A 23,381-nucleotide genomic window follows, 5' to 3' on the forward strand; every position below is an offset into this window, starting at 1 on the left:
AGAAATTATAATCCAGAAAATACAGCAACACAATAAACTTCACAAAGACCTAGTGACCTAACTTTGTTTGCAGTTGTGCTCAATGTTCTTCAAATACTCTACACTTCCTCTGTCACAAGCCCTCATTTCCTCTCTACACTTACTCTCACCGACTGTATGTATCTGCTTGTTCACCCATGGTTAAGGCGACTTAAAGTTCATCATGACAATGGGGCTGAAAGGTGACTTTGAATGTGGCATCGTTGTTGATGGCTGCAGTTCTCGGTGCTAAAAATGCCCCGTTGATGCCTGAGGTCAGATGAGAAAGGTTAGAGATGATAGAAAAGCAACTCAAATAGCTACTCATTAAAACCAAGGTTTTAAAAAAGACCTTGTTGGACCATGAACCTTTATTTCCTGTGTACCTAATGAAGTGGCTGGCGTGTGTAAATAGACACAATATTACAGTTTGTACAAATATGTTAAAGGTACAGTGTTGAATTACATGTTGCAGCTGAATATCCAATTACCTCTCCCTCCCTAAAAGCCTATTAAATGTCTATTATAGATGTTTAGGAGTACTGGAAACTCCCAATGATGACATTATTAGCAGCTCAATCAATAAAATGGATGTGTACAAGACAAGAAATAACCAAACACAGGATAGTACTGTGAGAAAATATATGCACAGTTTATTGATAAGATGCAAATAAGTGAGGCAAACAAAAATAATTCAAAGAACTAATGTATTAGTTGTGAGATCAGGCAGTTTTTTTTTCCCTCTTCAACAGGAGAAACATCAGTGATGGACATGATTCTTGTCACTCTGGACTTTTAGGAAATTATAATTTTGTTGCAGATAAAATGCAGCCGACATGGCACATAGAAGTAAAAGCAAAAATTTAAGAATCCACATATGAAAATAAATGTAGAAATTCCAGTGACTACTACAGGATAACAAATTATATCATAAATATATATATATTTTTTTTAACTGCTGCTCATATTCATGGCTTTGTAAGACCTGCTTGGGCTCATTTTCTTCTCATATCATCTACAAATATCTGTACAAACTTGATTTTAGAGCCGTCTGTGAAAGGCCAGTTTCACCAAAGACAACAATCAATAATATTTACATTTGACGTCTGAGTCACTGTGACGCATACAAGGAACAAAAGGCACCCGGACGAATGTCAAAACATTTAAATATACAGTAAAAGTAAGCAAAACGGGTGTCATCCATTTAGTGGAAGCAATCGCTGGCGTCAGAGACTTATTTTTGCCAAATTAATTCACACACAGAGTTAGACGGTACGGATTAGCATCGATCAATACAGAGTCCAGTCATGTTGCAGTGCTGTCGAACAAAGCCTGAGGTAACACACATTTAACAGAAGATTGCCTTGATTATTCCAACTAATAAACCAGTATCTGGAGGAACAGGCATTATCTGTGGTACAACACTTTGAAGTCAGCTAGTGACCTCATTTTCTGTTACCATAGTAGGCAAACGATAAAAAAAAAAAAATAGCTGCACATTTAGACACAAGACACAGCACAACTTTACAAAGCTGGCTAACAAAGAGTATGGTTATGAATTTGTTTGCCTGTTTTCGGTGGTAAAATATCTCAGTTGGTACTTAATAAATACACAAAATATACTGTCAATTAAGAAACTTTGGTTAAGTATGTTATCATGAAAATTGTCCATATCCTTGCCCTTCTGGTCTTGCATTTATCATAGTACTGGGCACCTTAGTGCGTTAACGTTTACGCATGGCGCGTTTCCATGACGACTGACCGGAAAAAGACACGCACAACATCATGTTTATGTGACACCGTTTACCAATTAGCTCTGTTAGCTCCCTTAGCTCCTTTAGCGCCGTTAGCGTGCCTACAGTCGAACTGGAGCAGTCTGTTTTGAAAATAGTAGTGCCACAAATAACCAGCGTACCTGTGTACCTCATGTGTGCCTCTGTTTTTAAAGTTTAGCGTTACTTTAGCGACTCATTTTAACAATCGGGAGTCACGTAAACATGACGTCAAACGCATCGTTTTCCGGTCAGTCGTCATGGAAAGGTGTTAATATCCCCAGGACTAATTTATTATTCATTCCGGTTTCCATGTGACAGTTTTTGCAATTTCTTCCATGTCTATGACAGTACGACAGAGTATTCCGGTCATTTCTTCACTAAGTTGAAAAGTCTGTGATGGGACACTGTTCGGATATGGGGTTCAGAGTGGACGGTTACGTTGCAGTTGCAGTAGCACAAACGGGTAGGAGGTTTTCACAGTTGCCTCCAAAGGATCGCGCCGCACGGACATTAATTTAAGCATCATTGGTCTTTCTCGAACACGCGCTAACCCCCAGTGTAAGCTGTTACTTTAGTGAATAGAGCAACTCAGCAGTGTGGCAGAGAGACAGCGGGTGAGCTGAGGAGAAGTACTGACAGCACAACCAGTCCTCAAGCTCTGCGTTCCTCTCGGGCTCCAGCGAGCGCTCTGCAAACTTCATCATCAGTAGGGCTCGTTTCACATCCAACCAGTTGAGGAGGCCCTCGTGTCGGGATCCTCCTCCCTGTCCGTGTCTTTCCAGTTGCTGCTCCATCAGGTCCTTCCTTGGCCCCCACAGCAGACTCTGCAGTATGCGTTTAGCCTCCTGAATATGGATTCGTTTAATCGGGTCTGGTTGGAGCAGGAGCTGAGCCAGCTTCTGGAGGCCGGCTGAGTAGAGGGAGACGGAGGGGATGTGTGGCAGTTCCTCACAACGGTAGTCTTGTTCCTTTAGTGCTGGACTCACTTCGAATGGGTTAGGTTGGTGGAGGAGCTCGTAGATCAAGATTCCTGTCTGGAACTCGTCAAATTTGCGGTACTGGGCAGCTGAGACGATCTCAGGTGCCAGCCTGGCGTGGTCACGTTTGAAACGAGAGTCCACGCCAGTTGAGGCAGCGTCCTCAGAGGAGCGACGTTTGGCCTTGGCAAAGTTGCTGATGAGGAGCCTGGGAAGGTGGCGCTGATTGTCTACACTATTGGCATTGTTGTCATTGTGGATATGCTGGGGGAACTGGGAAGGCCTGCGTTGATGAGGCACGAGCAACAAGTTTTCAAGGCAGAGGTCACGATGAGTGACTCCGTGCTCCTTCAAGTGCTCCAGGCCATTGCATAGCTGCAGGAGAAGGAAGCAAACTCTGCGTTCGTAGACTTCCGGCTGAGTTTTATGGAACGCCGCCCACTCCCGAGCAAAGTCGGCTGCTGTCTGCTGGGGGATCTCAGAGGTGATGACCACAACTCGCTCTCGTTCAGCCTGTTGACCTGGTGCTGACTTGGGTGGCTGAGGCATGGAGGAAACTGGCGTTGTGCGAACTGATCCTTCATCGGAGGGCAGCATGCTTTGGGGGACGCAAGCAATGAAGTGTCCACAGTCCTGCTGGAGGTTGAAGTGGGGAGGTATGGTTTGCTGTACTGACAGACCATAGAGTTGGCTCTGTTTGGCCTCCATGGATGGACTCTTACAGATCTGTAGAGGCATAAACACAAAGGACAGTGGGAGGATGTGAAGGAAAGGAGAGGAAAGGGACAGAGAGGGGAAGGGGGGGGGGGGAGTCCACACAGAAAGGGAAGGAAGCCAACAAAGAGAAGACAGAAAATGCTTGTCAGTGAGGTTTTGAGGTCATTGCCAAGTCAGAGAAATATTAAGGGTATACAGGACTTGAATCCACTTTTACTGGGTTTATATTAGTAACTTCTGTTTGTGTGTTGGTGTAAGACAATAGGGCTTTGTCTGGACGTAAATCCTGCCTGGAATGCAAAGATTAATCAAACCTTGAGATATTGAGCAAGAATGTGGGCACCTGGCAGGCGGTGGCACAACAGATACCATACAAACGGCTGCACTAATGATTTTGTGACAAAGGTCAGTGAGATTGAATCCCCACCCTTCGTTTCTAAGTGGCTGTTTACTCTACATGCCTTGGAGGTTTGTACTGTAGTAGGACTACATCCCATCTGAAGACTAAGAACAGAATCACTCGCTAATTCTTATCTCCTCATTCTATCCTCGGCCAAATCCCTTCCTAAAAGGGGTAGCCCGTCTACCCCTTGTACAAACTGTTCTTTAAACAACAGAAAAAATATGATGATCTCTTGACAACAGAGACAGCCAGCCAACTGCGAGCAACACAGTGTTTACAAGCCTTCATTTATTATGTTCTGAACTCAGTGTTCAAAATCAAGGCCATCCAAGAAGGGATCACAGGGTTCAAATACGAGTATCTAAATGGATTTCGGGGGAATGACAATTTTGTTTCCCTTGAGTATTTTAGTTATAATACTTAGAAGAATGGTAGGAGACTGTGGCAGAGCCCAATGCAAAACATATTTGTTGAAATTTAAAGATTACCTTTACAGCATAGGAGTTGCTGTGGTCCAAGGCACATGCAGCAGAGTAGTACACGGCATCCCCTGCATTGCAGCTTGGCTTGTTAGATGTGAGTCTGAACAGAGACCAGTTGCTCTCCTCAAACCTCAGTGGGTTCTTCTGGGAGCGGGTGAAGTGATCCTCACATTTGAGCGCTAAGCGCCGCAGAGACTCGGCGTACAGGCCTCCCAATTTGGAGTACACTCCCTCTCTGCTGTCAATGTTACTCAAGAGAGTCTGCAGCTGCAGGCTGGAGCCCATATTTGGTGCCGGGCCTGTTTCTGCGGCTGAGAAGGGCACGCTGAGCTGAGGAGAAGAGGAGCAGGTGATGCTGCTTCGACAGTGGACGCCTAGACGTCCGTGAGTCTTCAGCGGCTCATCCAGTGTCCGGGACCTAGAGGGTCTGCCTGGCGGCACATGACAACGCTCCAGAGATTCATTGGAAGAGAAAATGGGCCGCGGATCGACAGGGCTGGACGGTAAACTGGAGCGGGAGCCAACCTCAGCAGACCGACAGACATTGGTCTCTGAGCCAGTGAAAGGAAGGCGTGGGTAGGCTCGGACAAAGGGTTTCCCGTTTGTGCTGTCGGGGGCCGACACAGTGCGGTTGACCATTTTTTTCTCCGGTAACGGTGGTGGCAGGTTACTGTTGAGGCAGGGTGGGTGAGGGGACCCTGGAGCTGAGGCCACTGGACTTTTGGCAAATGGAGAGGAACAAGACCGTCGAGCAGCATCCCGGGAATCTAAAAAAAACCAGAACAAATATTAGGGCTGCAACGGTTACAACGGAGTATTCGTTTATTTCCTATCTCAGGTCCACAAGGACCGTTTTAGCAGAGGCACACCTCACATCCAGATGTCAACTAGCTAGCACGATGGCGGAGACGGAGAGTGAAACAGCCCGTAAAAGGCAGAAAATGTGGGACTAAACGAAAAGCCAACAAGGTGCAGTGTAACCAGTGTAAACTACAACAGGCGTACCAGAACAGCACGTCCTCAATGATTCAGCATCTGAGCCCAAAGCATAGTTGCTAACGCTGCTGGCACACGCTAACGTAAACATTGATGTTAGCTGATTTAATGTAGCTTACTAGGGCTGCAGCTATCCAATATTTTTGTAATCAAGTATTCTACCGATTATTCCTCGATTAATTGAGTATTTAAAATTAAAAAATTAAAATAATGATAATAATAATAATATTGCGTCCTCGATTAATTTAAAAACATTTGGTTGAATACTCGATTACAAAAAAACATTCAATAGCTGCTGCCCTAACAAATATAAAATCCACCTCTTTACAAAAGGAACAACCTTTGATCGTACGGTGTTGTGATAGAGAGAACGTTATATTGCCGGAAAGCCAACTCGCAAATGTCAACTTTGAAATTAAAAGCACAAACATACAGACATGGATAGTAGCAGCTTTTCTTTTCACTGTCTTCACACCATATATCCAGTATGTTTGTCACTGTCCTTGTGAGTGAACTTCCTTTGCCACACAAACAGACCCACACATTCCTCTGTGCCATCTGTGAATCCGTCACAATCTACTGCTTAGCCTTGAGCAAACACATACCTCTTTTCCTCAGAAATGTCCACAATCCAGTGTTCCATCTCACATTAAAAACACCCTCCACCCAATTATGATCCATTTGTCGTTCACAGATTTTAAAGCTGAAACTTTTACCATTCACTAGCGGAGACGGATACTGAGAATAACCGTGTGGTGCAAACCTTCAATAACTGCTTTTACAGAGGGAGGACGACTGTGTCAAGAAAAAAAATGTACTCCTCGTAGGATGTAGCCAAGCCCTTTTTCCCTCATTATCATACTCCATAATTATCTCTTCAAACAACATTATGCAGGAAGTCACGGCAATTACAAGTATCTAAGTGTCACAGGGGTTTAAAGCCAATGCATTAGGTATCATGTCAAATTCTGGACTGTGGCCACGCAGTCTTAGATACAGCTTGGGTTTGGACAGGAATCAAAACTAGGTCGGAAACAATCTGTAAATTTGCACTTCTGTAAAGACGGAGCTGTCATCCTGCTGCTATGAAACCGTGCTGTGCTCCTATTCCTCTTTTTTTCTGTTTGTACAGTTTCATTCAGGACACAGTACACCTTAAAAAGTGTCTTAACAACTAACTGGGCGACATATTGATATTCCATCAATATAGAGTCATGGGAAATCATCTTTAGATAGATATTCCTAGTTTTAAAGGCTTCTCCAGCACTGATAATGAGGCAGTTAGTCAACTGTTATTATATTAAACATCAATTAAAATTGACATCACATCTTCAATGTTAAATTTGAATTTAAAGGTGCCATATGTAAGAATGTGGCCAAAAACGGTTACTACATTCAAATTCAAAATACCAATGTCTTCTAGGTTTCGTTTTCTGACGTAACTGGCAACCCGTGGTTGCTCGCCAGCTGAGCCTCTACTGACTGCAATGACTGGTAGACGGCTGTAGGTGGCGCCACATGCCAAAACATGATTTCAAAACATAAACATGATTTGCAGTCTGCAAAAGATTTTTTTTAATGCAAATATTTTGGCTGTACTGTTGTTGTTGGTCAGTACAGTTTGTTATATGAACATTATTCCTGAGTCTCTGTGACATATTAGGAGGATTTTATGGCCAGTTGCTTTAGATTTATTACATAATGCACCTTTAAATCTGAATTTTACTTATGATTTTACATTTACAGGAAATTTCATTGTTTTTACACCTGCAAATATCCTTCAATAAACATTAAAGAGACGTATATAGTAACAGCCAGAAGTACACCAGATATCATCTAAAATTAAAAGTAATAATTGTATTTTTGTGAGCTGTACTTACCAGAGTCAGTAGTCAGGTTGTCAGTGGACGCCGTGGGTAGGCTGGAACTGCCCAGGCCCCACGGAGAAGAAGCACTACTGTCTTCTGACTTGTGTTGGCTGCAGCGATCAAGCTCCATGTTGCTGCCACTCATCTTACCGGACACCCTGTGAGAGACAGAAAGTAAATAATTAATCCTGTGCCTGTTTCTTCAGCCTGCGCCGCCTGAGTCCACGTCTCAACTTTTGTGTCAGTTTGTTGCAGCTTCACATTTTATACTGTAAATGTTCACATATTTATAAATGTGGAAGCGCTTCACTTCCCCCCCGCCCGTGTTGTCATATCTGCGCCACTATGCTTCGCTAATAAGTCCACGAGACTGTTGCATGTTGTTTGGTTTATGATGACAAACAGCAAGTGCAGCTGGGGTTATTTTCACTTCCTTATTAGATTGCACACAACATGATGATTCACTGGTGACTTATAACTGCAGCAAACGCTGGTAAGACACAAGTTTTTTGTTGACAGTTTGCCTCAAGTACAACACTGGTGTTTTCTATGACCTTTGAGTAAGACATTTTTGGGGGCATCCGCAAGTGGTTATTACAAGTTCATGCCCAATGTACACTACCGTTCAAAAGTTTGGGGTCACCTATACAATTTTTTTGTGTTTTCCATTAAAAGTCACTCTAAAAAAATTATAAACAATAATTAATTGCCCTTTTGTCAAAGAACCAGCAAAACTTTTCAACTGTGCTAACATAATTGCACAAGGGTTTTCTAATCATCCAATAGCCTTCTGACACGATTAGAAAACACAATGTACCATTAGAACACTGGAAACGGGGCTCTATACACCTATGTACATATTCCATTAAAAACCAGACGTCTGCAGCTAGAATAGTCATTGTATTGAGTGTATTTCTGATTCATTTAATGTAAAAAAAAAAGTGCTTAACCTTCAAAAATTAGGACATTTCTGTCAAGTGACCTTTTGAACGGTAGTGTATCATCAACTATCTATATTGCCACAATTGTACCTTTTCTAGCAGGGAAAAAGCGGCTGTTAAAAACACATGGCTAACACAATTCTCTCAGCACATGTCTAAGCTCAACCATGCTGCCAATTACATGTCAAATAGTTATTTAAATGACATTACCACTAGACTGTCCTAAGTTAAATCAATTCCTTCAAGTGTGATATTTTATTAAGAATACATACAAATGACTAAGATTACTACAAAGGTATGTCTTATGCAAGTCTAAGTCTGCTAAAATACTGTGAACAGGTTATTCAGATAGAGAAAAAGGAAAAAATATTCAATTTTTTGCAGCTAGATTAGTAATTTACCACATTACCAATGTATAGAGTGTATTTCTGATTCATTTAATGTTATATTCATTGAAAAAAAGTGTTTTTCCTTAAAAAAATAAGGAAATTTCCCAAGATTCCCTGGATTTGGACAACCTTGAATGAGAGTTACAGTAGCATGGGTAGAGCGAAAAAACAAAATGGCACCGTTATAATCATGTTAGGTCACTGAAACATGCATTAAGCATAAAGTTGCATTTTTATTCCTTGGAAAAACAACCTTTTATTTTCTAAGATGAAAATCATCATGTTCATCGTTTTCTCAAGAGTTATACTGGAATCTGTTTTCTTTGACTATGACAGAAGCTCTGCAGTCCCCTTTTCTCAGTTTGCCTGCCCACCAAAATGGCCACTTAAACCAATGAGAGCTGTGCATGAGTAGACTATCTAATCAAGGTGACCAATTAGGCTGAGTGACAGCCATTCACTTGTCTCATTATACCTGCTAATGGCTCCGGCGAAACATGGTCCCATCCCATCCCTTCATCTCCCTTACCCTTCTCCCATCACAAAATGACTCCTGTGTCCATTAATCTGCTGGCCCCTGACTTCAATTCCACCATAAATCAGCAGAACAAACAGATAAGGAGGAGAAAGGAGAGAAGCAAAAGGAAGGAGGGGAGAAAAAAGGTTAGGGTATTCCCTGTGGACACTAAGGGAAAGGATCCGCTATCATTAACAGACAAAAGAGAGACGTGATGAAAGGCGGTGGAAATGCTGAGGCAGAGGAGAAATTGTAAAGGCTGCAGGGATTATTATGAGCCTGCGAACGTGGACATGCACCTGTGCACAGTCTCACTGCTATGTCTCTGTGATTTGTGTCCAAAACATGAGATTATTAAGGAAAGGAACCCTCAAATAATCCTGCACACAAAGTGATTTGTTTTTTAAAAAGACAAATGAAGGCAACGGCAACATTGTGCTAGCGAAGCGAGACGGTGTCAAACAGGTTGGAGTATGAATGAAAACTTTAAGAAATGCCTACAAAAAGTGTCAGAAGTAAATTCAACTGCTCAGAATATCCCGGTGTTATGGTATAAATCCTTATTGCCCCAACCCAAAACTGCACTGCTGCTGTATACGCACAAATGCTCCCTCAGTCAGGCGTGATAGTTTGAAAATGTCAGAAAATTTAAAAAACCTGGAAATGACAATGTTCTCCAATGTCTTGTTTTGTCCACAAACCAAAATTATAAAGTTTTAATGATTTCTTTGTTATGTGGAGCAAAGAAATGAAGAAAATAGAATCAGAAATCTTGTTTTAATCATGAAAAAAGCTTAAAACAAACAATGAATCAATGATCAAAATAGTTGACGATTAATTTAGTAATCGATTAATAATCAATTGTTTCAGCTGTACTGATAGTATTGCTCGACATGACCCCACAGAGCTCAAATAGAGACTGAACAATAACCTCAACATCAACAAAATTATCACCATTTCAAACAGTAAACTGATTAAATTCTTGATAGTTACATGAATACAAGCGTAAATCTTAGCTATAACTTGACAGTCACTATTTAAAGTAATGATCTCATCTTTATAAATTAAGAGGATGCAACACAAAGTAGCCGTTTATCACCGTGTTCACTTCTAGCCTAAACACCTCTTCATAAACATCTTGATTGCCCGTTTCCCATCGACAAAATTATTTCCTCTGCTGAAACAAAGGCTTAACGTGGGACGCCACGTTTATAGCCCGGTGAACATCGTCCTGCCAGACGAGGTTGTGTCCTGCGATCAGCCCGGCAACACGGGTCAGCCAGATTTAGAATGTAAACAATCATGCGACAGTAAGCGGTATTAATAAAGCTGTGTCAGAGGAGCTGGGCTGGGTTTTTTTTTAAAACGATGAATTGCAACCGTGTCAAATGGCAACGCAAACTGAACTGCAGTTGTGTCGGTGTTGCCGTAGACCAGGCTCACACAACGCGGTTTCACTTTCCTTACTCGCGGACTACAGCGTCCAAGTGTATACCGTTATGAAATGTGAGAAATACAAAGCACCAAGCATGAATTTAATGCATCCTTTGGGTGTGCAAACGCTCACACTGCTGAGGCGTAGCAGAATCAAACCGTAGGAAGGAGAGAAGTATCATGAGCACCTGTACAACGTAACGCAATCCACTTCAAGAGTCAAGCATCTCGTATACACTGCTTTAAGCCTCAAAGATTATATTTACTGCATAGCTATTGCATTTAACTACATTTTTACCATGCGTGATATCCAACATATATGTCGCAGTTTAGTGCAGAGAATAAAAATACCTATTTTGTGTAGTCATGTAAACCAAAGATCCATGAATGTTTGACACAAAGTCTGTCGCCCCACAGTCATAGCAACTCATATTCATGTCAAAGCCAGTAAAGTCTTCAAATCACTTCTCATCTCATCATCCATGGCAGTTCTTCTCTTCACCGATTTCCTCTCTATAGCTTTTGTGCCAAAGACACCATAAGAAAAGAAAGTTGCCACTATCATTTCATGATTAAAACAAGATTTCTGATTGTTTTAGCTTCTTTAATGTAAATATTTTCTGTTTTTTTTGCTCCACATAACAAAGAAATCATTAAAACTGAATCATTTTGGTTTGTGGACAAAACAAGACATTCCAGAACATCGTCATGTCCAGGTTTTAACATTTTCGGACATTTTAACGACCAAACGATTAATCGCGAAAATAATCGACAGATTACTCGATGACTAAAATAATCGTTAGTTGCAGCTCTGGTGCCTACCTCATGCTGGACAGGCAGAGGTCCTTGTCAGGCCGGCGGGCACACATTGCCCCTGGATCGCACCGGTGGGCTCTCTAAAGCCTCGCCATGTGTAGTAACACAACCCTGGTTATATGCGAGTCATACGTGTATTTAAAGTCTTGTCTCAGCAGGAAAAAGCAACAGCACCCATTAAGATGCACGGAATTAAAGCACCCACACACCTCATCCGAAGCAATCACTCATTGAACCTGGCAGTTCAATTTAGAGCAGTGTGAGGTCTGTCAGATGGCAACAAGATGCTGTGTGAGGGAGTCTGGTGTGGCTCTGAGGAGGGAGGGGCCAGCACTATTGTCTTGGAACAGTCATTTGGAAAGAAAAGAGAAAGAAACGACCAAACCGTACTTGATGGACTTGGATCGACACAGCCGATCTATAAATTCTACTTCTACGGGTGGCAACTGACTGCCAGACTGGGACAGTTTGGGAGTTGCCAGGGGCAACAATCTGTTGTAAAGCCCCCGCTCTTTGGCAAACTCCACTGACCAATTGACATGCCTTCCCTGCTTAAAGAGGACTTTTTCCACACATGCACATTAATACAAACTATTTGAAATGAGGTTTTTAACAACGTGTGTAATCATTCGTCTAATAATCTAATAGTGAGACAGCAGCGTTACAACAAACAGTGGACTCCTCCACTCAACCCCTCTCTTCTCCCAAGTGTGTCAGAGAGCTACGAATGCCTTTGCATACCAAAAAGGAGGCCATTCTTATGGATTGCTTAGTAAGCTTCTCAATTTGGGCTGCTGTAGAAACATGATGGCAGACCCTTGTCTGTTTATTCTTAAAATAATAATAATAATCAATTTTTTATTTTAAATATATACAAACATCCTAAGTCATATATTGCACTATTGTATCACAATTGCATTATTAATACTAATAATAATAAAAGTAGACTTAGATGGTATATGTTGAAAACAACTAATTTAACCTAGGCCCGCACGGTTTCTACGCATGTACTATTACCCAATGTCCCTTCCCAACCCCAGTAAGCGAAATAATAATAATGATAATAAATATAATTATGAATTATATTATAATATAATAAATCTTCCTGGACACTGGACCTTGAAAACAAAAAGAATCAGATTTGTATCACATACTCATCCATACCAATGGTCGCATGACCATTTCCATACACTGGCTATAAACACACACAACAGGAAGCTGCTTTTAAAAAGAGGAACAGGAACCGTTCAGGGCTGCTGGTAGTTCAACAAGACCTCGTCAACAAGCGAATGTTGATGTCTGGATCTGTGTTGACAAAAGTCTCAGTTTCTGCATGCCCTTTTTCTAACTAAAACAAGGCCGTCAGCATAAGTCTCAGTTCAAAAGCTTTGAAAGCTACAGAGCGGTATGGATGCCACATGTAAATAAAGGCAAGCAGGACGTGTGTAGCTTTAGCCTTAGGCTAACCCAGCACACAATATTGTACGTTGACCTGTTGGGTGTTTTTCACTGTGATCAAAGGCTTTGAAAGTTACATTTTTAAAGCCATCTGTTGCTCTTAAATGATTAATAAGCACATTAAAGCGCTGCTTCAAAGTGAGCACGGCACACGTTTACATGTGGCGTTTTTCCGTTAATTCCACAGTAAAATAATCGTGGAGGAAGTTTCGGTTGCTTTATAGACAATTTTTAGATTTGGTTTTCCTTCAGCACGTTAGAGCATGCTTTTGTGCCCCGGAGACACTTTAAAGGAATACTTTTGCGTTTGACTTTGTATTACTAGAATAGAGGTAGTATTTTTTTTTTTCAATTGTGCTTCCCAACCCCAGTTTCCCCTGAATTGAGAAATATCTTCATTCTTTTTTCTGTTACGCGCTCACAAGTGACACTTATGGTCCTATGGGCGGGTCAAAAAAGTGCGGAATTAGCGGTGCAGTTTCACTGGTGGGCACATAACAAAAAAAAAGAATGAAGATATTTCTCTACTCAGGGGAAACTCAAGCACAATTTTTCAAAAATACTCCCACTATTCTAGTAATACAAAGCTAAATGCAAATCGGTGAAGTATTCCTTTAACACTCTGAACCCACTGATAAACTTGGAACACCAGAAAGCCACAACTGTCGCCGACTGGCCTGAGGCGTGTTCCCACATGTGTCTCAACAAGGTGTATTTTTATCAGAGTAGAATGCTTGCAATGTCATAACATGAGAGATGGGATCTCTTACTAGAATTACCACAAACATACGGGGCCCTTGAAATGTGATCAGCGCGTCGATCTGTGTTTTTGATAGTAAAACGGTCACACTTGGCGTTTGCTGACTCGACAAAGTGACGACTGCGCTGAAGAACACATGCTCGTCCTGAGGAAGCGTTGGAACAGTTGTGCATTACGCCTCATCCTGCCGCCCCAGACAAAGCAAAAGTTTATTCTGAGAGATCATTTGATGCTCTAATAACTGCAACACAAGGCCTCTTCTCTGTTTCTACTTTGGGTAGCTGACTCAGACGGTGTGTGTGTGTGTGTGTGTGTGTGTGTGTGTATTCTTAGTCTCCTGCAGACTCAGGTTAAAGCATGTGTGCAAATGCTGCTTATTCGACATGTAGGCTATGTCGACTGGAAGCCGTGTGTACAGTAGGCCATGATAGTCGAAGTCTTGAACAAAGGTGAATATTTATCATCCTGCATACACTACCGTTCAAACGTTTGGGGTGACCTATACAATTTTTTGTGTTTTCCATGAAAAGTCACACTTTTATTCATCAAAAGAGTTGCAAAATTAATAGAAAATATAGTCCAGACAAGGGTTTTCAAGGGAACACTGGAGAGATGGTTGCTGGAAATGGGCCTCTATACATCTATGTACATATTCCATTAAAAACCAGACGTTTGAATAGTCATTTACCACATGTTTACCACAATGTATAGAGTGTATTTCTGATTCATTTAATGTTATATTCATTGGAAAAAAGAAGTGCTTTTCCTTCAAAAATAAGGATATTTCTAAGTGACCCCAAACTTTTGAATGGTATCGTATGTAAATATAAAGGTCATACAGCATAAAGGCAACTGTCCAACTGGAAAAACGACTCTGGCCGAATATGCTTCGAAACTCTAATAACAGTTTAGTCCCAGTGCAACAATATCAATAAACAAATCTGTCCGTTGTGCTGCAGCCATAACAAATTTACAGTAACACAGAGGGCAGCTATTTAAAAGACCCGTTTTACCCGTGTTAATTAGAATTGTGAGAAAAAAAAAAGTCACGTTACAAGCGTGAATGGAACAAGGCCCGCATTGAGGAATATGCCCGAGCAGTTTGAATGATCACAAGGCGCAAGAAAGGAGGCTGATTCAAGGCTTCATAATGATGCTCTGAAAGGAGAAGGCACAGTGAGATTCACACAAACGCCTGCAGTAAGACGCGTGTGTGTGCAGCACTGTTGGTTATAGAGTATTTATTTTTTATACATAGCTATATATACATATATAGTATAGATCCCACCACGGAAGAAAATCCATACATGCTTTTAGTCTAAGTGTGTCGTGTAAGTGGTAAATTATGTAATATCATGAAACCACAGCGTCATGACTGAATTACAGATCCCGTAGTTTTCATGCAAGTCCAAGGAAGACAACCTGAAGACAGGCACGCAAGAACACTGTATGTGCTATAATTGTACGTTCAAGTTTGATACACTCGTACAATTCATCCTACAGCAACAATAATACATACTGGGTGTGTAATTAAACCTGCATTAAACCCTTTTTTTTGGTAACATAGCTGCCCAACTGTAAATAACATTTAAGACCAACTCTTCATCATGGTGACTGCTGTGTTCTCTGTCCTCTGCCCATTGAGCATAAACCGTTTCATGAATAATGTATAATAGGGAGGAAAATGACATATAAACAGAGGATTTTTTTCTTTCAAAAGCAAATTTCAGTTTCATTGATATTTAGTGTTTAAAGTGGTTGTTTGACAAAAGTGCTGTTTAGTTAGTTGCTAAATACACCTGTTTTTTTTTATTATTATTATTATTATTATTATTTAAAGCAGCCATACAAGCTAAATGCTAACTGTCATCACAGATGAGCTTTATTTATTTCAGTCTGGACTAAATTAGACTGTTCTCTAAACAGCAGCTAGTACAGATAGCGACGCTGCTAGCTTAGTTACAAAGCTAGCAAATGGGAGTGTAATTGAACAGGAAGCTGTTGTAATGTAGTGGTTTGTTTTGTATAATAACAATAACACACATGACAAAAATGCTACGACTTCACTGATCACACGCTAAAAAAAACTTCCAAAATGAAATACTGACTTGGTGTTTAGTGTGTATTGGTCCATTGGTGTTGCAGCATAACACCTTGAGCTCTGCTTACATTCAGTTAACATTTTGTCAATTCTTCTGACAGCTCACTGACAACATAATCAAGTGAAAGAAAAGATAAATCAATAACGAAAATAGTTTAGAGCTGTAACTGACGATTATTATCGTAATCAATTAATCGTTTGGTCCATAAAATATCAGAAAATGTCAAAAAAAAATAAAAAAATGTTGATCAATGTTTGTCAAACCTGGAAATTACGATGTTCTTGAATGTCTTGTTTTGTCCACAAACCAAAATGATTCAGTTTGAATGATTTCTTTGTTATGCGGAGCAAAGAAACAAAGAAAATATTCACATTTAAAAAGCGAAAACAATCAGAAATCTTGTTTTAATCATGAAAAAAGCTTCATATCGATTATCAGAGTAGTTGACGATTAATTTAGTAATCGATTAATAACCGGTTTATTCCTGGTAGTGCTGGTGTTATGTTCAGATGAAGGGACAATACATGGATGTTTAAATGCAAGACAAAAAAGTACTTTTGCTGTTCTTACCTGTGCAGTTTCTTTGGTGGGGGAGGTGGTGGATTGGCCTCATTATTCACAGTCCTGTTCCCTGCTGTCAGCAACTCTGATGAGCCACCATGCAACGGCTGCTTGGCTGGCATGCTCCCGTTATGCTTGCCTTCTTCCTCTGCACCGATGCCTTCAGTTTCCCCTTGGCAGGCACCATTGTTGGGGGCAGACGGGGGGGCCGTGCCAGGCTCTGTCATCGGAGGGGGGCTGCTGTGGGCCTTCCAGTCCCTGGCCTCTTTCCAGACAGTGGCACCATTGACCAGGCCTGTCACCCGAGTTGTCCTTGGATTGCCGGTTAGCGTGGTCTTCTCCACTTTGTTCTGCTCTCTCTCCTCGTCCTCCTCCTCTTCCTCAATACGGCACTTCCACGCAGAACTGTGGTGGTTTGACTTGTGCCAGCGTTCAGACGCTGCACTCTGGTGTTCTGAATGAACCTTGAAGTGGCCTTCTTGAGCAGAAACAAGGAAAAGCATGGGTAGCTCAGGCAGAGAGACAGGAGATGAGAAGGACGACGAGAGGATGGAGGTGCCCAGTTTGGGGAGTTCAGGAAGGGGGACTGGAGATGAGAAGGATGATGAGAGGCTGGAGGTGCCCAGTTTGGGGGACCGGATGTTCCTCTTTGGCGGAATTGGTGGACTAGACTGAGGCTTGGGGTGGAGAGATGGGGTTGGGCTGGCATCTGTGTTTAGAGAGGGTGAACTGTGGCTGGGACTTGGCCAGCAGAAGGCTGGGCTGCTGGAGTCCTTGCGTGCTGGAGGGCTAAAATGGCACTGGGTGCTAACAGCTGAGTCTGGGCTACACAGGTAGAAAGTCCTGTTGTTTTCCTCTGTGTGAGCAGCCATTACAGTGATGGTGGCCCGTTGACTCTCTGATGAGAGCTCAGGCTCAGAGCAGGACAAGTTGTTACTCTGGTTCGGGGACTCGGGATGGATTTGCACTCTATTTCCTTGCGGCCTGCGCTTTTTCTTGGTGCTCTCTGCGTAAATGGGCTCAGAGCCTGGCCGTCCGTTGGATGAACTGGGAGACGACTGTGGGCTACTGGTGGCTGGGGGGCTTTGTGGGCTCTCTGACCTGACATATTTTCCTCCTGACCCCTCTGCCCCAGGAAGTGAATCTGTACTACTACGATAAGAACAAGAGGAGTCTGATAGGCTGGTCTGTTTTGACAGGATGGGAGCAGACTGTAGGGCTGGAGGGGGGCTGTGTCTGGTGGTCTCCACACTCAAAGTTGTTTTGGGGAAAGCGGTACAAGTGCTGGAGGTCTTATTGATAAGAGGAGCAGAACTCCCACTGCTCGTACCATTACAATGACGTGTGACAGGGTCAGAAGGAACATCGTTCACCAAAGGTATCTCCGCAGATACCTGGTTCACTTCCTGATAGTTTGTCTTGGTAGTCATACTGATTCCATTGTAAGTGCTCTTGTTTCTAATAGCAGTCATGCTACTCTGGTGTCTTTGGTTATCTCCATTGGCATTTTTCTTAAAACCTCTACCCTCCTCCTGGGTTACAAAGATATTGCCAATGATCATGGAGTCTTTGGGCAGGATATTGGGCGACAAGGGACTTAAAGAAAAGGATTTGTTGTAGTCCATCTTGGTTTCAGGACTCTGAGGGAGAGCATCTCTATGGGCCTTGTTGCAGCCATTGCAGCCATTGTTATCAATATACAAGGAGAGCTTTTTCAGGCCCAGACGTTCGACTGGGCTCTTTGTGTTTTCCTGTGACACACAAGCAAACATTATAAACAGATAAGAGATATCCAGACAGAAGATACAGGATAGACAAAGTTTCAGAAACTCACCTGCTCTATGTTCATGTTGACATCAATCGACTCATTGGTGTCAAGACTCATCATCGTTGGTTTGACAGCGATGGTTGGCTTGCTGTAGGGTGAAGGTGTTGTTACTCCAGCATCTTCATCGCCTCCCAGATTGCTCTTCAAACAAGCGACTGGCACGCTGCCACCCAGGCCGCTGACAGTCTTGTGCGCACTAAGTGGGTGGAAGCAATTCTTACAAGAGCCGGGTTTCCACACGTGTTCTGCAAAGTCGCCACACGCTGACATCTTTGGTTTGCTAAATCTGGGTTGGTCAGAAGTGGTTGAGGAAGGATCTAGCAGATATGGGATGAACTCTCATGGCTGAGCCGCAGATGGTTGCGACGTCACAAGGTGTCAGTCATGGCAAATATGCAAAACAAAGGGAGAAGAAGAATGAGTTACATTGTTCAGAGAATAGAGCGTCTAAATCTCATAATCACACTATAATTAATGCAAATGCCCCATTTATCTAGTTTTAGAGCTGCAACTAACGGTTATTTTCGTTATCGATTAATCTGTTGATTATTTTCTCAATTAATCGTTTTGGGCCAAAAAAAAATCAGTGTTTGTCAAACCTGGAAAATGACGATGTTCTCGAATGTCTTGAAAAATGATTCAGTTTTAATGATTTCTTTATTATGTGGAGCAAAGAAACAAAGAAAATATTCAAATTTAAGAAGCTAAAACAATCAGAAATCTTTTTTTTAATCATGAATAAAGCTTCAAACCGATTATCGACTGTCAAAATAGTTAACAATTAATTTAGTCATCGATTAATTGTTTCAGCTCTATCTAGTTTGATATCAAATGGTATCAAGCCTGATACTGACCATATTTTGTGGATTTAATTTAAACTGGATTTTTAATACAGGTTCTTTGCCAGTTTCTCTGCTGCCTGTTTATTACTCTGGCAAACTCAAGTCCAAGCTGACAAGTGTCTCAAAGCTCAAAGAAAACCTATTTAAGTGTCATTTAGTGGATGTAACTTAAGAAGAGCTGCTGTGCGCTGTGATACTTGTTCCCATGGCCCTCCTAAATTAGAGGGTATGCGGTTTCTGTTCAACCAAAGGCTCAGCCGGTGTGAGCCTGGTGACATAAAAGCCCTTAAGGGTCCACTGCAGCCCCCGACACACTGGAAGAAGAGAGAGGAGCCTCAAGCATCCTGGAGGTCGGAATGTTAGGAATGTCTTCAGTCTCACCAGGGTGAATCTCACACCAACAACAACCTCCCTTCCCCCTTCCGCACACACACACACACACACACACACACACACACACACACACACACACACACACACACACACACACACACACACACACACACACACACACACACACACACACACACACACACACACACACACACACACACACACACCTCGTTTTTCTGCCTTTTTGTCTGCTGTTTAACTGGACTGATGGTGAGAAGATCAACAACATTTCAGAGGGATCATTTGTCTCCTTGCATCTGGGTGTCCCCTCCCTGTGTTCTTTACACAGCTTTAATTGCCTCTCAACAAGGTGCTGCATTGACACACAACAACATTAGCTCACTATCTGGACCCATTATCTTGGAAGAGAAACGAGGAAGTAGGGGAGACCAATTACTCCCCTAAGACAATCAGTGGTCTGTAAATATATGCAGCAGTAATAATTAATATGACACCAGACATTCTTTTTGGTCCTGGTCATTTTTTATATTCATATGTATTTATTGCTTAAAGATGCCAGAGCAACAGATAAGCAATGCTTGAGACTTCAATAGTTTGTAATTCATGGCTCCAGTGTAACAACCTTGCCATCTGCTAATCCTATAGGAATGAGGAGGTTTCCTGCCGGTGGAGATAATGCATGTTTACATATTTCTTTGTTCTGTCTGACTCAGTTTGGGCAGGAAAGCACCCACAAGTTCACTGTTTGTTTAACCCGTTCCTGCGACAACAGAGGAAGCTGACTGAGCCTTGCCTAACATCTCAATGGCGTTGAGTCATTCGAAGTGATGACTGAGCAGATGCACCGATCACTCGGCTAATAGGACTACTACTTGAGACACAACTGCCAGTCAAGGACATGTCTGAGGGGAAGATAACGCAATAACAAAGGACTGTTTAGTCAGTTTATAAAGTTACTAAATGGCCAGTTTAGTCTCTGTTGTTCCACTTTCCCTGCAGGGAATCACTGACAAAAACAGAGGAGGTTCATCTGAGGTATCCATCTGTATCCTCCAGACTGCACTGTCTCACGTTCAGGTTACCCCGAGCTCTTGTTGACATGTTCAGCCCTGCTTGTTTGAACAGAGATAGACCCTGCTGTCTACATTCCCCACACCTTCTCAAGCTCAAGGTCCAATATTTCTCACTTCCCCTGGCAAAAACACACACCGCCACCAAAAAGTTCAACCATATGAAACTATTTCGATTGCTGCCTATAAAACTTGTGTCACAAGGCGTGTTAGAAGTCTCTAGGAAAAGGAAGATGAGTGCAAAATGGAAAGAAGTTGAGGGCTGTGTATGTTTCCCCTGTGAAGACAATATGATTTTTGAAGCACATTCTTCCCATGACCTCTGTACACATACACAGTTTATTGACCACTAGATGTCTCAAAAACACATCCAGGAATGATAACCCACTGTCATAAATTCTAGGGTGGCTTGCTTACCTTAACACCTGAGAGACTTGCCTTGAGCTAACATGTTGTAAGGAATGCAGTCAGGATGTAATGGCAGGCAGACTGGATGGCATTAGACTGAATGTAACATAGATAAAGTGACTGAGAGGAGTATTGTATGTTTAAGGTTTAGGGGCTTATGAACACTCAACAGCTGCCAAAACTGCACTTTGTCTTAAGTTTTTCTGCAGGCACCACCACCAGAAAACACATGTGCCCACCACCACCACCACCACCACCCTTTACAGCCCACCCCAGCAGCTCCCACTCTACAAGTGGAACAGCTTCCATGAAGCACAGGTCATCTGATGGTTATTATTCAGCAGCTGCAGTAACACTGCATTAGTTTACTGACTGTTTATTTATTCTTTTTTTTTTCTTTCAACATGACTGTGTAATGCCACTAGAAACCCTACACATATTTATCTTATGAAGAAAAAAAAAGGTAATAAGGAGGAAAAAACACCTATACTCGTCCATGTTATGCTCTGATAACCAGGTCATCACACACACACACACACACACACACACACACACACACACACACACACACACACACACACACACACACACACACACACACACACACACACACTGAATACAAATTCTTTCACGAGAAACATTTGTCACGCTTTGCCTCACTCACACAGTCCATTCATTCAGGGGGGGACAACCTGTTTTTTTTTTTTCTTCTATTCAGTCAAATACAGTTTTCTCATATATCAACATAATAAATAAAATACAATTAAAATAAATAAACAAACAGAAACATTTAACCTTATGATCAAATAATCTAATTTCCTCCTTAAAATGTATTATTTGACTGTCTCTTACTGGTACAATAATTGATAAGAACATACGATTAAAAACACCCCCACGTGTTTCAGGTGGTTTAAGTCACATTATTTAGATAAATGAAATAATACACGAGTAATTACGTTTCTACAACACGCTGTAGTAAGAAAAATAATCCTTCACGTCCTCATAATCTGTTGTAATTTGTCAATTCGCTCCACGATCTGTCGCCTCCAGCCGTACAAAACATACACATGTTAATAAATATTTAACAGTAACAACTTTAAATATCACTGAAACAATAGAAAACGTTTGAAACAGTGATACAATGGTAAAGTAGCCAAGGTTATATGACTGACTGCTTACCTGCTCGGACTTTCTCTTCCCTGGCAACACAAACGGTCCCCAACCAGCAGCCAGACTAAATAAATAGATAACAGATAGAATTGTAGTGGTGATGGTGTTCTAATTTTCCAGCGACAGGCAAAGACGTATCCGTCACGTTAGCTGCTGCTCCCCACACAAGCGACAGGTTAATGAGCCAGGAGAGTGAAGCGGGGTTTGCTGCGGGCTCCAGCCGGGTACACAGCGCCGCCTCTGCTGCTGCTGCTGCTGCTGCTGTGTGCAGAGGTGGAGTGCTGAGGCGGAGCTGTGAGGATCCTCTGCAGCAAGCATAGGGGAGAGCTGCACAAGGAGGTGGGAGGAGCTCCTCACCAACCATGCAGTCTGGCTTGTGCATGGTACACACTCCCAGATTTTCATTTCAAGGTTTTGGTCCTAGCAGGTATTTGTCAGGGTGCTTTATTGTTATTATTTTAAAGGTCCAGTGAGTAACATTTAGGAATGTGTGTAATTGGCTTTAAAGGACTCATATTATACCCTATTTCTCCAAGTAAACCTAGTTCCCTGGTGGCCTAATGAACATGTCTGTGACATGCTTTGGTCAAAATATCTGAAGGATGAAGCACCACAGCAGTTCAATCACCCTGCCAAAACAGCCCTGTTCAGAACGCTCTGTTTTGAGTGCCTGTCTCTTTAAATGCAAATGAGACACAGGAAACTACGTCAGCGTCACTGAGGCTAACAGCAGTTAGCACGAAAATGCCGCGGCGTCTGCAACTAGTGACACTTGAAGTAGTTATTTTCAGTGTACTGAATCATTATTGTTAATGAAAAAGATTAGCTCTGTACTTCCTGCTGACATAGTTGCTTGTTTAAAACACGACGGAAGGGGTTGTGATGTGGCGCATATTTTTTTGGTGTGTATCTGCGTTTATGAAACCCAGAAAGTTCTAAACAAACAGTTCAGCCTCTGCTGAGAATGCTGTGTTGTATTGTAATCTCAGGCTCAGCGAGATCTCTGAAAAAACCCGGTCCGGTTTACGTAAACAGCGGTCCTCCTGAACAGCAGATCCTCCTGTTTAGGGCACTAGTCCGGGCACATCCGGTTGCGTACATTGAACCGCTGAAGAAGTAGAATAACGTCTGTTGTGGAGGTGTTTCACTTGCGACAGTGACTTCTGAATCTGTGTCCAACTCCGGGTCAAAGGCGTAAAAGGGACTGCGGCGGGGAGTTGTGACAAAGCTATTTTTAAACATTGTTAAAACAATGTTTTGATAATGAGAAGCAGTGCATCCACCATTCCAGAGGGGGAGCTGCGCTTCTGAGAGCTGGTGTGCTAATTACGTCACTTCCAGCTATTGGCCAATCCCTCGCTGGCTGGCCAATCACAAGACAGTCTGTCTTCTGCGGCTGTCTGAGCTTCAGTGAGGATCAATAATCGGCTCATTTACAGCAACTAGGAGGTTTTTGACCATAAAAACAAGTTAATGTATGTAAGTAGACTGTAGG

General features: G+C 42.2%; 1 protein-coding gene across 1 annotated transcript; it reads right to left on the reverse strand.

Moving 5' to 3' along the window:
- Positions 1 to 646: 646 nt before the first annotated feature.
- prag1 (PEAK1 related, kinase-activating pseudokinase 1) lies at positions 647 to 21,937 on the reverse strand. Its single transcript, XM_083902726.1, has 6 exons — positions 21,896 to 21,937; positions 18,049 to 18,387; positions 16,224 to 17,965; positions 7,249 to 7,394; positions 4,379 to 5,139; positions 647 to 3,496 (listed from the first exon to the last, which is right to left on the reverse strand). The coding sequence occupies exons 2-6, from the start codon at positions 18,310 to 18,312 to the stop codon at positions 2,360 to 2,362; spliced, it is 4,050 nt and encodes a 1,349-aa protein (XP_083758852.1). The 5' UTR covers positions 18,313 to 18,387; positions 21,896 to 21,937; the 3' UTR covers positions 647 to 2,359.
- Positions 21,938 to 23,381: the final 1,444 nt, after the last annotated feature.

Source organism: Microchirus variegatus (genome assembly GCF_963457635.1).
Source record: "Microchirus variegatus genome assembly, chromosome: 16".
Classification (NCBI taxonomy): domain Eukaryota; kingdom Metazoa; phylum Chordata; class Actinopteri; order Pleuronectiformes; family Soleidae; genus Microchirus; species Microchirus variegatus.

Excerpts from the sequence above, each read along its gene's own strand:
- prag1 (XM_083902726.1), bottom strand. The coding sequence starts at position 18,312 with ATGTCAGCGTGTGGCGACTTTGCAGAACACGTGTGGAAACCCGGCTCT. Across the intron at positions 7,395-16,223 it reads CCACCAAAGAAACTGCACAG|GGTGTCCGGTAAGATGAGTG; the intron begins GTAAGAACAGCA and ends TGTCTCTCACAG. Across the intron at positions 5,140-7,248 it reads CAACCTGACTACTGACTCTG|ATTCCCGGGATGCTGCTCGA; the intron begins GTAAGTACAGCT and ends GGTTTTTTTTAG.